Here is a 15,823-nt window from a genome sequence, read left to right on the forward strand (position 1 = left end):
CTCTGGGAACAATTGCACTGCATGGAGACAAAATCATTTATGCACACTGTACTGCACTATGTTTATTGGTGTAAAAACAAATTAGGCTGTGTGGAGTGCAGCAAGTTTCTTAGGTAATTCAACAGTGAAAAAGAGCAGCTTGCCCATCTTCAGACCCTGTCCCTCAGTTTGCTGCAATCCTAGGTTCATGTATTTATTAGACTGGTCGTATACAGGCCAATTCACCAGATTGGGCCCATTTGGTGAGCTGTAGAAATAAAATATTAATTTAATGAACAAAGGATCATCAGTAACAGATCCTAATACTCTAATGTACTCACCCAGTACGAATGAAGTTAGCCCAGTATCTCATTACAGTTCTGCATAGTTGGTTTTCCTCCTCACTGAGTGCTCCTGTGGATGATGAAGAGTTGATATCCACAACCCCAATCGCACTTTATCATAACCATTTTCACTTTTGTTGCTATCATTTGCCGTTTCAAACCCCTGCCATAATACTTGTCCAATATAATAATAATAATAATAATAATAATAAACCTGGGCAAACAAGTTCTTAGATCTGCTTACCTTCAGTTTTGACATGGCCATCCCAAAAGCAGGCCCCAAACACAAATCCAACATCATCAGCATGGTCAGCCTTCACAAAGCTGGGTCTGATATCTTTAAATATACTGGGCCGGTGCTGAAACTCATACATATACACAGGGACTCCAGCATCTGTGAAGTTATAACATAGGGTGTTGGCTAATTATAAAGCCAACCAACAATGAAACGAAATTTTGCCAGTAACATTGCAACCAACCTCTGTGGTAAGACGCAACCGTGATGGAGGGTATCACAATAAAAACATCCCCCATCATCTCAGTAAATGCATCGCGAATGTCCTCAGGAGTTTTAGCATCTTTTAAGTATTCTTCTACAATGAATTCATTGACTCCTGATGTCTATGACGACAGAGAGAAAGCGATTTTACAGTCTTCTGAATGGTATTTTGTACTATGTCCACTAGAGTGAGACAAATACTAACAAATTAGCCAGACTGAGTTAATCCAAATAAATGCATTTGCATATTTTAGCTACAGGTAAATCACTAGAAATAATCTAAAAAGGAAGAATTTGTTGAGCTTTACACCAGCTTTGTTGACCATGTCCAAAATTGCTTTCACTGATTTTGTGTCCATCCCTTTAACCCATTCCTCTGAGACCAAGGTCTGAAATAATAATAATAAAAAAAATGAGCACATCCTGTTCAGCACCGTGTATTGTTTGTGTGTTTCCTATTTCATAATAGTCATAAAGGGTCATTGACCATTTGTTTCATTGCACTATTCCATACAAAAATATTATGATACTTACCTGAGCGAGCATCCATCCAAATTCATGGTTTGTTGTTCCAACAAGAATTGGAACTTTCTGAAAGTCTTTGCTCTTTAGTATCTCCTCTGCTGGAGCTTTGAGAAAGACCCCATCAACTGTCGCTCCAGGGAAAATGTGTTTCTAGGGAAATCACTTGGTCTAAGAAATTAATTAATTCTCTCTTCAATCTGTATATTTATGAAGTCTATCACTAATAGATCTTAGCAGGGTGAAATACTGGAAAGCATCTTCAAATTCTCTGCTCCTACCTTTTTAGTTGCATTTATGATCTGTTCCTCGGTCAGTTCTTTTATGCATTTGACCAGCACTTCAGAAGAGCTGAAGTCACACTCAGTAACATTTGCTACCACCTGGTCAAACAGATTACAGACAATCAGCTTTCTTCTAAACATTTAAAATATATAAATTATCCAACATAATGTAATTTCAATATGTATTTTCAACTGATCCAGTTAACAAAAATATATTCCAAGAACATATTGCTAATGTTCCCATTAAGTTATGAAAACGTTATTTCTCGATGTTCTCTGAATGTATGTAACGTTATGTGAACATTCCATCGTATCATTTTGAAACATTATGGAAATGTTAATTTTGAATGTTCTTTGAACGTTCTGAAAGAGTATCACTTAAAAAGAATTGGACAGACGAACAAAAATTCCATGACCAATATAAAGGCTATGTTTTTGTGCTAACGGTTTGAGAACATTATTAAAGACCAGATAACTTTGAACGAATATTGTATTAATGTTTGTTCATAACTTTTTTTGATGTATTTATGCATTGTTTACGTGTCTGAAACCAAATTGCCTTCAGGGAAATAAAAACAAACTAAACTGAACTGAACTTAACAAGGCTCAAACATTTTTTATATCTGACATAATTACAGATTCCCTTAAAGTGATAATTCACCCAAAAATGAAAATTCTGTCATCATTTACTCACTTGTTCCAAACCTTATGAGTTTCTTTCTTTTGCTGAACACAAAAGAAGATATTCTGAAGAATGTTGGTTACCAAACAGTTGATGGACCCTATTGACTCCCATAGTATTTTTCACCCCCATAGCCATAAGGCCCATCAACTGTTTGGTATATTCTTCAAAATATCGTCTTTTGTGTTCAGCAGAAGAAAGAAATTCATACAGGTTTGGAACAACTTGAGGGCGAGTAAGTGATGACAGGATTACATTTTTGGGTGAACTATCCCTTTAAGGAACTATTGAGCAGTAAACACTGATTGTTGTATTTAGGTTAAATACCTTGGCAAACATCAATGGGTGTTTGATGGAGTAACCCGTCGTGGTTGCTACTCCACTCTGAAAGATGGCTCTGTGAAACAGACCCTTGGTCATGGGTGACAATGTCTAAAAGTCCACAAGAATACATCTTTAGAATACATTTAACCCTTGCATTGAACTTTACAAAGAATCTATTGTTGGGTAATATCTTATATTGATTTAACAACTTGTCTTAACATTCACATTTCCAAGTGGGGCCCCGAGGAAGTAGCCTGGTCCTATAGACTCTTTTACATTCCATTTGTACTGAAGGAAAATCAAAATTGAGCGGAAGTACGTAGGAGGGCGGAGCCAGACTACCGAGGAAGCCCACAGGACCCCAAAGAACTTACTTACCATTTTATTCTGCTTTCTAAACACTGGTCAGAAATCATAAGATTAACAACAATATACCCAGCAGGTACATACTTAAAAATAGGCAACAGTGAACTGTGAAAGATAATGTTGCATTACAAAAATTGACTGACTAGAAAAGAGGCACTGATTCCTCCTGCAGACTCTCCTGCTATGGTGACAGACTGGGGGTCTCCTCCAAAACCCTCAATGTTTTGCTGCACCCACTGTAAAGCTGCAATCTGGTCTAGGAAGCCCCAGTTTCCTTGTGCAAGCTTATCACCTGTGCTAAAACCAGAAGCATTTGATTATAACCCACCCAGCAGAATCAGTGTCTTCAGTAAGCTTAAAAAAATCTTAAAGTCATTCTTAAAGAGACACTTTTATCCATAAATGAATACCTGAAGTATCCTAACATTCCAAGTCGGTACTGAATGACAACCACAACTATGTTCTCATAGGCCGCCAATGGGGATCCGTCATACATGGCAGCTCCGCTAAAGACCAGGGCTCCTCCATGAATCCAAACCATTACCTGTTGGTTTGCATACGTTAATTTTTTCAGAAGGGAATAGGAAAATTATAAATAAAGCATAAGAAAGTTCTACTGTGAAATCACAAGTCTAGATGAGAGTAGCCATAATTCAGTACTCACTGGATGTTTTTCTGATTCTAATCTTTGAGAAGGAGTGTAAACGTCAAGATACAAACAGTCTTCTGAGACTCCTGTGGTGGTGAAATTCAACTTCATGGCCTTTGCTACCAAAGGCACAATATCTGGGTTTTGAAGGCACCTACAATGCAGCAAGAGAAGATAATTGGCAGGGTAAAAGGAAATCTGAGCTGTGAAACGGTTTATATAACTTTAATATAGTGCAGCGGTCGGCAACCTATGACTCGCGGAGGGATAAACACAGAAGTGCGCACCTCCGGCTGCGTTAATGTGTTGTATGATCTGTTAGAATCTCACTGTTTAATAGTATTTATAGATCCTCCTAATTTAATAAATCAGGCTGTGTGACTATGAGGAAAAATTACCTTAAAAATGTACATCCGCACGCAAGTTCAGGGGATTTTATTTAAATGAAATACATACATATCTTTAGCTATTGTCATGTGCCTGTGATTATCCCTCCCCGTTTCAATGTTGACACGTGTCTTGTCGACCCCAGATATAGTGGTAAATAAGAAATTTTTATATAACTGTAGTCCATTACTGAATACAAATTACGTGATGAAAGTTGTATTTACTAACGTAGTCTATTACATTATACATTAAATCGGACTACTTTTAGATTACTTTTGATCTAACTCGTTTGTCACTTATATAGCCTAGTACAGATATATGGCATATCTGTTTTCAGTTATTGTTATGATGACTATATAGCAGTACTCACATGGGAGGGTGCTGAGTGGCATTTCTTATGCCTTCCCATCCCTGTACAGGATTAGGTGCAGCCAGGCGAAGAGGACCAACAGGTGGCTGTGCAAAAGGAATCCCCAAATATTGCTCCACCACCTTTTCGGAACCTTTAACCTTCATATATTGCCCACGGACACTGCCATGCTTCAGAATGACCACCGGCCCAGAGTCTGCACACACGCAAACAGAAATCTGACATAAACACACATTCTTTAATTTAGTTAAATAAATATTATTTCAATGTATAATTTCCAATTTTATTTAAAAAGCAATATAATAAGATGAAATACTTGCCTGTCTGTACAGGGGTTGTCCAAACAGGGGCCAGGGTCAAGCACAGGAAGAGCAAACCTGCTTTCATCATAGCTGTTCTTTTGTTAAATCCTCAAGCCTGACTCAAGCCTCTGGCTAATGAAGACCTCACAAAACAGGCTCAGTTACAAAATACTGCCCTTTAACCGGTTCCCCCCTAAAAACAAATCAACTGTTACCTGTGTACACACTGAACTGAGGAGAAAAAAAAAATCAATTCCCTGTAAATAATGACTAGTTAAGAATTTGTATGTCACAAACTTCCTGTTACGTTTACACGACAACGATATGCTTAAAACGGAGAAGTTTTTCCTTTGAGTTTTCCGCGTACAGGTGACACCTTTGTCAAAACGATCCCCATTCACACGGATCCACGAAAAAACAACAACCCTGTGTTCTGCTTCTGCTGCCAGGCCATTAGATGGCGATGAATAGACTGAACACGTAATACGCATTGCCATCATCTTCAGAGATTCCCGTTATTGTTGTTTACACAGAGACCGTTTTCAAAAACTTTGCTTTTTTAGGAACCCAAAACACCATTGTCGTGTAAACGAACGGCCAAAACGCATACAACGTTTTACGTTTTTAGTTGAAACCGGTGTCGTGCAAACAGCCCCTTACAAAGGCTTTATTATGGATATCTAGTTAGGCCTACCTGTTTTCATTTGTTCGAGTTTCCGCTCCTTGTTTGTTATAAGTCATCACCTGTTTCTCATTTGAGTTCAATCACCTTGTGAATTTAAGTTCCTCCTTTTCATTCAGTTATGTCTGGTATTGTTCTTGTGTTTGTGTGCAACATGACGTTACGTTGCCTTCCAGGTAGGCTACCTGAGTTTGTTTATTGAAACCTGTTTTTCATCATCTTCATCTGGACCAGATCGTGACAATGTCTCTCATGATGTGTTTGTTTTTGTTTGAATAAAGATGTCTAAAAATATTAAATGTATGAGTAAAGTGAACCAAACATATCAAATGAATCAACATATCAAAGAAAAGTCACATTGACACCTAATCAAACATTCACCCATATGGATAATTTACTTGCCACTACAGTAAATATTCTGTCAAAATCTTTATGCAGATAGTAAAAAAGTGTCAGAGGCTCAGATTCTTCACAGGTAAAGATTAATAAGTCTTATGCTGGTTTTATTGAACAAAGCTTCCAGGAAAGCTAAAAGCTGTTTCCAGTGACATTCTCTTAGTCGGTTTCTTTTTTCTCTTCTTTTTTTTCTAAACAGTTGTTTGACTAGCTTAACGGTCCAAGGTCTGGGTTGGTAACCTCTATGGTTAAAGACTGCAAGTTCAAGCTCGAGAGGCATTGGTCTACTACAGGGGAGGTATCGAGAGCTCATTCCTACTTAGGGATGAACTGGTTATGAAGTTTCCGTGAAAATCAAACCGATGGTATGGTGTAAATTTTAACCAGCCAAAGTGCATTCTAAAAATGTCAACATTTCAGTTAATAAGGTATCTAGAATTATTCAAGAAAACGGATAGAATACCTGTATCATTTGTCATTTTGACTCATCCCTTTTCTTAAAAATTGTTTAAAGGCTAAAATGTGAGGTTTATCTACCTTTCTTGTCAAAATGTATTTGAACATGTAATGCATGTTACGATGTAAGTCACTTAACCAACATTTTATGTTAATTTAAAATCCGTTCATTGTTGCTATTGTTATTAGTTTAATGTTTTTGCAAACCAGCAGTGCATAGTGCTATTTATTTTATTTGTTGGTTTGATTTCATTGTGTGCACCGTTACGAAAAACAAGTATAGGCCTACTTCAAGTTCATTTTATTAAGTAAATTATCGTACATTATGGTTTTTTTCCCCCCATTATTGATCGTACATCGTACAGAGGTCAAAATTATCGTACAAATACGATAATTATCGTACGTCTGGCAACACTGACCGGCGCCCTATACTGTACAGGAGTTAATCTGCGCTTCCTTCAGCCTGAGGCTTATTATTTCACCTTTGGTGTGAAAGGGTCTTTACATTTGCCCAAAAATAGAACTTTTTTGTTATAAAAATGTAACGCAAAAGTACTGAAACACATTACTTTTCCAAGAAAGTAACTAATTGACGCAATTAGTTACTTTTTAAGGGAGTAACGCAATATTGTAATGCACTACTTTCCCCAACACTGCTTTTGAGTATACTTTAAGTGTAACAGCAGGAAACTTTGAGCACACAACCACGTTTCTCATTTGTACTGCATCTGAACTACAAGTGAACTTATGAGTAAAGTAGTTTACTATTTTAATACTTGTAGCACATTTTTTAGTTTATAAAAGTACATGAAGTACACAAAGTTCTAGTTTAGGAGTTTTATTCTACAAGTAGGCTATACTTATACATACTCTTACATATAGTTTACTATTTATATATTATTTTTGCACTTTAAGTATACTATGTTCCTATTTAGTATAAAATATTGAAATATGTAGGTTTATAAGACAGGATGTAAAACTATGTAAAAAAAAGTGATTATAGGCTACTCAATCAGAAGGTTAAACAAGCCAAGTATACTTTGAATACTTAATTATACTTAAGTATATCTCGATCAAAAGATTGAGTACACGTACAGGCCGAATATACTAGACCTTTCTGTCAGTGTAAGTCAAGTATACTTAAGTTCAATTTTACTTTCTTATTTTTAGTTTACAAGTAGTATACTAATAGCACACTTGAATAAACATCTTTTTTGTAAGGGTATCAGTACTTTTTGAATATGTCCATCACATTTAACATCACCGTGATAACCATGATCATTTTGGTCACTAATGTGATATACAATTATTCTCTAGTCCTACTCCTCCATTCTAAAAAACAAAACAACAAGAAGTGATTACAAAATGACAAAGAAGGAAAAATGTGGCTGCAGCTTTTGAAAATACTCTTAATTGTCATGTTTTTTCAAAGCTACAATAAAACCAAAAGGAGGTTTTCATAACGATGCCATTTATATAAGAACCATATTATGCTGCCTTAAGAATCTTGAAGCAAACAATTCTTAAAATATTTTTTTCTTAGTGTGAAGAATACTGTATAATCTGAAGAATCTTTTTTCAATAAGCTATAAACAATGTTTTGAGCAAAAATTCATAGATATTAAACGGCCTTCGTGGAGTACACACTGTTTATTATTTTGTCAAATAATTCATTTTAAATAAATTTTTATTTTATTTGTCTTTATTTTGTCATTCTACATGACTGTCTTTTGTTGAGTGGGTTTGTAATGAATCTGCTGTGGACATGGCTACTTTACAGGAAAGTAAATTCGTTTATTTTCATTTCTAAATGTTTAATGTAAATGTAAATTCTAAATGTAAATGTAAAATGGTTTTAATTTGAGGTATGCATGGGTTTGACTATGTCCAGCATTCATTTATTGCTAACAATTTTTCTTAAAACCACTGTATATCCTTCTATAGAGGCAGAGCGCACTCTAGTGGCTTCATCTTGCTCGTCCTGATTTTCCATTCTTTGTTGTTCCTGGAACAGCACCCCTGTCCAAAAAAGTAATCCTAACCATATCCCTACCCCTGAACATAAACCTACCCATAAGTTATCCCTAAAACGAGAGGGAAATGATAGGTGAATAACACGGACGTAGAAGCACCTAACCCTGGTTGTAAGCCTAACTTGACATATCCTATACACTTGTCATTAAAATCTGATTGTTTGATTGGAATGTTGTTCCAGGATCAACAAAGAAGTGTTTGTGTTCAATGTCTCCTGCTTTAATTTATTATATGTCATCATTTATTGTCATTATTGTCAGTGTGGAATCCTTTTCTATGTCTTGATTTCATCATGTTTAATCATCAAAGACAAGATGAACAATGTTCCTCCATTATCAAGATTAACAAAACCAGCATTGATCTTATTGATAGCCTATTAATAGTCCTTATAACAAATCTTAATAAATCATGACACAACACAGAAATGCAGGGTCAGGGTGGTGTTTTTTTGTGGCTTGTAATTATGGTTGCTCCACAACTTTTAGGTTAGCTGTTGCATATGACACGGTTCATGTACTTGTCTTATGTTGGTCTGCGAGGAATGTGTCTATTAAGTCATCTCACTACAACCATGGTGGCCTCTACTGTGAAGGATAAGATACGTTTTTTTGTTGGTCACTAGATGGAAGCAGTGAGTTTTTGAGGAGGCCACAGTGTCAGCATATGTGCTGCCAGCACCATTCTCACTTTTTTGGTAATTATACCAGGAATGACAGCTATAATTGTATGACTTTTTGTATTTCAGTAACTACCACTGAACATTTGACATGGAAATTCTAGTCACGAAGTAGACAAGTAGAATGGAATAGTATTTTTGATCCCTGTGGGGGAATTGCAAAAGAAGGCAATAAACAATAAAAATAATCAAAAATATGAAGTGTTCAGATTATACAATAGACAAGGCAAAATAAAAAAAACCTAAATAAAAATAAAAATGAAATTTTAAGGCAAAATATGTATTATCTTAATCTAAGAAATTACAACAAAGGCATAATAATAACACTAATAATATAACAATGTTTTATTATTATTTAATATCATTATTGATAATAATATAAATTCAATAATAATATTATTCAATTTATGTTAATATATGTAATAGTAATACTTATATAATAATTAGTCATATTCATAATAATAATAATATCATGAATAGGCCTATATGAGCATAGCCTATATTTTATAATACTAACAATTTAAGAACAATATTTAATTTATTATAATATTTTTTATAAAAATTCAATAATATTATTATTACATTTGTTATAAAATATTTTATAAAAACATTATAAAAATATATTATAAAATATCTATTAGGCCTATATATTTTTTTATGAATAAAATAAATAAAAACAATGATGATAAATTGTTATAATAATAGAAGGAATTATTATGTATAATTATGATAGTATTATGAACAATATATTATAATAAATTCATCATCATTATTATTATGAATATATAATCGTTTATAGAAGTAATACACAATTATAATAATTACTGTTGTTATTAAAATGAGTAGTTGTAATAACTTTATTATATTTTGGATAGCCCATTTAAAATTTTCCGTACATGCTCTTTGCTCATAATAACTAAGAAAATTGTTTTGCATGCAAACGACACGAGGCATACATTTCATGCCTTGCATTGATGGGGATCGAGGGTTGCTTGAGAGCGCGGGCGCAGTGAGGAGCGTGCGGCATGGCATCATACGCAAGGGGCGTGACGGAGGCGTGTCATAACATTACAGCGCCACTGTTTCATGTGTCGATCGATCGAGCCCCGTTGAGAACTGCGCTGTCTCTGTGCTTCACCGGAGTAGACATAAACAAATCATTAAAAGCTACAGGTTTAGTTTTCTCCAGCAAGCGTATGCGCTGTCAGGGCTACACCGGCAGAGTTTGTTTCGGCTAACGAAGAGGATAGATCGCGAATCTGGGAAGACGTTGAAAAGTAACTAAGGCTCACTCGGCCACAGGTAGCTCTTTCAGCTCTGAATATCAAAGTACAGGTCATGCGGGTGTCTCCGGCAGGGCAGAGAGCTGTGATCCAGTGCTGCTGTTACTGCTAGTCTCCCCGGTGGACTGATCGCTTTTGCCGCAAGCTGAGCAGGAACGACGGAATAAGCATGTCTCGAAGAAAGCAGAGCAAACCCCGGCAGATCAAACGTAAGCGTTTAAAGTTTCACTAGTACCAGTGCTGTTGTTGTGAACGGTGACTCATTGTAAAAAAGTGTGTGACATTATTCATATTATGACGGGATATCATTGGTTTTTTTGAGCGCAGCTCAACAATTTCGTGGAAACTGACAAGATATTTCTATAACACGAGACGAATGGTAGCCTACACTTCAGATGTGTGGCCGGTCTGTTCAAATAATCCTTGTGTTTTAATGGTTTCAAGACTGTAGAAAATTAGAAATAGCTATTTAGTTACAATTGCCATAGTAACCCTAGTAGCTTTTAAGACGCTCAGCTCTTTTTGTAAAAGCGCACGGCACGTGAACGGCGCTGAACAAACTCGCGCTTAATTTTTCAAACCCAGTCGAGATAATTGTGTTTAAATCCGTTTTATTTTACTTTTTCATTTGTCAAAGTGCTTTCGTCTGCTCCAACCGAAGTGTAACCGTGGCTTCCTGTTTAATACTGTTGTGGAAACGTCACTGTTCTCTGAAAAAGACGATATGAGTTCAGATAAACAGTGATCCGATCCCAGTCGAGATAAGGATTAAAATTGGATCTTTTATTTGTTTTCTGTCTGTGGCTGCAACGACGCTGCTGTTGCATTTTCCTTCGGCTTTTCAGTTCTCTTTCCAGAGATGAGACGTCAGATAGCGCGCCCAGCTGATCTCTCCACATGATAGTGGTTTACAATTGGATCTTTTTTTTTCATCTATCCATTTTAACCCTAATGTTCAGGCACACATTAATTGGACTTAAAATGGAATTTTTATGATTGAATGCAAGATATTATATTATTTGCACTTCTTCATGTTGCTCCAAACCTGTGACTTTCTTTTTATTGTGGAACATAAAATGATACATTTTGAAGAATATCTTGGTTGCTCTTTTCCATACAATGACAATGAATGGTGGCTGAAGATGTAAAGCCTCCAGAACGACCCAAAATGATCCTAAAAGCAATTTATGTGACTCAAGCTGAATATTCAATATAAACTGTTGTCACTTCCCTGTGAAAAGTAGCAATGTTTGAGTATGAAATCGTTAATACTCATCATGAAACCAATCAGAATGATTTGTTCATGAATCAAACTGATTCGACTGCTGAGTATAGCTGGCTCATTGATCCGTTTAACAGCTCACTGGAGGGGAATATTAATAGGGAATAACAACTGTTTCTCACACAAAGCAATAATTAGGGCTTAAGACTTGGAATATAGTGTGCTAGTCTTTTATTATATTTTTAATATGATTGTAACATCCTTTTTGAGGCTTGACATCTTCAGTCACCATTCATTGTGATTAGAAAAGAGCAAACAGGAGATTTTTTTTTGACATCCACTGGTGAAGGAAAGTCATAAAGGTTTGGAACAACATGAGGGTGACCAACGTTTTTGGTCAAAGTAACCTTTAACATTTTGTGGTCAATAAAATCATAAGGTAAAAAATCAAATTCATTGACCCCTGCCTCTCCCTCTCGTTCTCTGAAAAGAACCAACAGTGCTGAAAAGTCGTTTTGCTCTGGTGCCAGGCGCTGTTTCAGTTCTTCATCCAGAAGAGATGCTTTCAGGCGATAAGCACAGTAGCAATATCTTGGAGGTTGAGTTTGAAAGGGCTGCTCAAAAAAAAAAAATATTAATGCGATTCAAAGGCAGAAAGCGACTCTTGAATAGGAAAGAAAAAATGGTCTGATAAGGCAACATTAGCATATACCACTGAGTGTAAACGGCCGGTATCAAGGTTTGTTTAAGTGACTGGAGAGTTATACGAGCACGTTGGCCAGTGACAATGCCAGTGACCTGCTGACCCATGAAGTCGCTCCCTTAATTGAGATGTCTTATCTGATATATAAAGCTATCTCTGGTTGGTTTCCGGAGAACTCATATTCCTACCTAGAGGCAGCTGCGAATGGTGGAACCAGCTTTACTACTTCAAGCCAGTCGTAGCTGATGTTTTGAACAATTCCTTATCTAGATTTCATATCTGGTGGCTTTTAAAGTACACTTCGCCAACTCCACGAGTCCCCCATTGACGTCTCATTAGACTAATGATGAAGATGGTGGGAAAGTATCTCAGATTTGGCTGGAGATTTCCCTAAAGGTGAGTTCCCCCACCACGAAACTCTGGAACGCATGTGAACATCCCATCATCCCTCTTATCTTACCTTTTTTGCATATGTAAACGTCAAGACGATGGCGTATAATATAATAAATGCGCGATTGCATTGTTTTGTTACACTCTTACTGGAAGGATTACAATCCCGGCCCCTCTAAAAGAAGGTATCCGGTATCATGGAAGTCTATGTTGAGAGGAAATATTTTTGTGTGTCTTTTGTGCGTCACTCTCCCAATGGTAAAGATCGTGCTGATAGATTATCCATCCCTCCCTGATGGCGAGATTAGCTTGCGGCCTAGCGGGGCCACATCCCAGGGCTTATATTTTGGCAGTTGAGATGGGAGACAAGATAGGTGAGACGGCGATCTCTGTGGAGATAGAGCCAACGTCGAGGGGGGTTGGGGGAAATTGGGATTATAATTACATTTGGCTGAAGCATTCTCATCTTTGTCATGTTTGTGTTGTTGTTTGGGACTGGCTGGGTGTATCTCTAGATAAGTTTAAAAAAAGAGAGAGGAGAAAAGCAGATAAGGGGAGAGTAGGATGGCAGGGCTGATAAGGGCTGGGGGAGAGAGGCAGGAATACAGAAATGGTAGACGGGTGTACGCTGCGTTTTAAAAGCAGCTGCCTCAGTTAGATGGCAGGGGCCGATAAGAGAGCCGTTGAGATGATTGGGAGATAACAGAGGAGATTCTCACAGATAGCAGCCGAGTGACATCATTCAAACGGCTCAGAGGTCGGCGTGAATTATTCATGAGCTCCCAGAATTTGGCGTCAGCGGCCGGAGGATGTTTGAGAAGCTGGGGCCAGACAATGCACTTGTTTGAGTTACCACCTCCTGTACCTTGGGCTTGCACTTTTGAAAGTGTGGACAACTGATGGGATCTCTTCCTGTTTTTGTTGAAAGCATTCTCAGAGCTTTCGCTGCTGTCAGGTTCAGCGTCTCGGGGTCATTTGACCCCAGGGCTAGTTTAATGCTCAGCCCAAAAATATTGAAAAGAATGAGAGATCACAGGCTTTCGCTCACATATTTTCACACATACGCACACACGCAGTTGCGTCGTGGTGGTTTTGCTTGTGTGTTTTCCTTCTTTGTTCTGCTTTTAGCTCGATGTGAACTTTTGATAAAGCCTGGGGCCTGATCTCCGGTACAGATAGAGATCGCCAAGTGTGATAAGAGTTGTTATCAGCACAGAGCAGGCAGGAGCTGAGGCTTTGCTGCAATAACAAAGCTACACGTAAGAACAGCAGGGCCCCGGACCCTGGCAATCAGTTCCAGCCTTAATGTGATTAATGTTGTTGTATAATTAGATGATAGGTGTGAATGCATTTTTTCCCCCCTTTAGTTACTCCCCACCCTCTCTCGGTTCCCACACTTGTGTTTTCTCCTAACAACCATTGTAGTTGATTAATTTAATTAAAACTAATTCCACATATTACTCACTGTAGATCTTGTGTTAGATAGCATTGAGATGCAGTTTTTTTTTTTTTTTGTTCATCGATGTTAATCTGTGTGGGGTGCGTTTTGGTGAAAAACAGTGAAAAAAAAAAAAGTATTCAGCGCTAGGCCTTGCGAAAGGAAACAAGAATGTGGCGTCAGCAGTATGGCTGAAATGTTGATTTGCAGTGAGATATTAGATACTGAGTGATAGTGGGTGCAGTGAACACTGTGAGAAAGTCATAAAGTTTTTATAATGAGTTGCAAAGCCAAGGACGACTTTACTGAATTTGATAAAATATGATAATCAATGTTTCTGGTATCTGATAATATTTAAAGCAAGGTTAAGGTCTTCAAAGTCCAGCTTTTAATGATTATTGTTTAATAATGCATCTTGTTTCTAACTGTGCTTATTGGTATTTATTATGGTAGAATGTAGGCTATACTAAGCCAATTATTTATATTTATAATGTCTGACACTATTTATTTATGTATTCCAAAATGTATTCCTAAAATTTTCAGCATCATTACTCCAGTCTTCAGTGTCACATGATCCTTCAGAAATCATTCTAATATGCTCATTTGGTGCGCAAGAAACATTTCTTATTTTTAAGAAATGGCATAAAGACTTAATGTTATTGCACAAGAATTTGTTTCTGATTAATGATTCTTACAGATTACTCTAATGTTTTATGTTAGTATATGATGCTGTGTATCTAGGTTGACCACACTCTTGTAAGCCGATAGACATAATCTGTTGATGTAAGGATTTTTATGTATCTCTGTGTTGTTTTCTGCAGACACAGATCTCACTCAATCATCAACTTGCTGAAAGCTCAAATTTTTATCTAAAACCCAAGTCCTTAAATAATATACCTTTTTTCAATATAGAAAATGGTGTATTTATTCTAAAGCTAATTCTATAGCTAATTTGTTCTATTATATCTTTCTCTACTTATTTATTAGAGTTTTGTGTAGTATGTTGATTAATACAGCTGGGTGATGTTCTGATTGGTTCAGCCCATGAGCTCTCCTGATTGGACGAGAGAGCTCGCAATATGTGGGCTGAAAGTGATGTCAAAAAGCTGTAACTGTAGATTAGAATTTACTGTTTAGGAAGTGTCTGTTGGTTGCCACAGTGAAAGGAAAAGCTTTTAGGTGTTTTGATGAATTATTGCTCTTTCCTAATGTTTACTCCAGAGGAAGTCGAGTGAGTTATGATAACTGATCCCTCATTGACCCATTAGCACTCTTAAATCCTCACTTCTTTTGTTATGTAGGCTCATAAAAAACGTAGAAAAGAAAATAAATACTAAAGTTTCATCTAAGATGATTGTGTAAAGCACAAACTGAACCTCCCAGCGAGTCATAAACCCCTATTTTGTCTTTTATACAATCTAATATTTGCAAGTGCAACAGAACAACTATCAAGCCAACCACATTTTTTATTTTATTTACGTAGTTTATATTATGTAAATATATGTAAATGACACTTGATGTCAATGATGTCACCTTATACAGTGCTGTCGGAGTTCCAGCACTCAGTATGCCATCTTTCTTATAGCAGCACAACTCAAAAAGACGCCATAAAAGTTGTGAATCACCCCCTCAACCCCACCAACCACAGCCCTGCTAAATGTAGAGACAAGCATAAAGTCTTAAACAAAGCTGCAGTTGCATGTGATTGTGGAGCGGTGGATGAGAATAAAATATTAATGTGTTATTAAGGATCCCGTAGCCTCTGGCCCCAATGCAATTAAAAACAAGATGGGAACAGGGCAGTAATCTTTTAATGCACTGTTATCACATCGCAT

The 15,823-nt window shown here is 36.8% G+C and overlaps 2 protein-coding genes across 2 annotated transcripts in view; one reads left to right on the forward strand and one right to left on the reverse strand.

Annotated features, from left to right (window-relative positions):
* Nucleotides 1-33: 33 nt before the first annotated feature.
* On the reverse strand, nt 34-4,876 carry LOC130094726 (carboxylesterase 5A-like). Its single transcript, XM_056261148.1, has 13 exons — nt 4,727-4,876; nt 4,407-4,602; nt 3,665-3,803; nt 3,411-3,544; nt 3,144-3,297; nt 2,638-2,742; nt 1,626-1,727; nt 1,357-1,497; nt 1,131-1,211; nt 803-944; nt 568-717; nt 321-393; nt 34-247 (listed from the first exon to the last, which is right to left on the reverse strand). Exons 1-13 carry the CDS (start codon nt 4,794-4,796, stop codon nt 82-84), a joined length of 1,653 nt encoding a protein of 550 aa, XP_056117123.1. The 5' UTR covers nt 4,797-4,876; the 3' UTR covers nt 34-81.
* A 5,155-nt stretch (nt 4,877-10,031) lies between these two features.
* Nucleotides 10,032-15,823, forward strand: part of zfpm1 (zinc finger protein, FOG family member 1) — a 90,860-nt gene continuing 85,068 nt past the window's right edge. Inside the window, exon 1 of the mRNA XM_056261140.1 lies at nt 10,032-10,444. Coding sequence (XP_056117115.1) covers nt 10,405-10,444 — 40 coding nt within the window. The 5' untranslated portion in view covers nt 10,032-10,404. The remainder of the gene's footprint in view (nt 10,445-15,823) is intronic.

The sequence above is a fragment of the Rhinichthys klamathensis genome, unplaced genomic scaffold, assembly GCF_029890125.1.
Source record: "Rhinichthys klamathensis goyatoka isolate OS25496 unplaced genomic scaffold, OSU_Roscu_1.1 h1tg000181l_1, whole genome shotgun sequence".
Classification (NCBI taxonomy): Eukaryota; Metazoa; Chordata; class Actinopteri; order Cypriniformes; family Leuciscidae; genus Rhinichthys; species Rhinichthys klamathensis.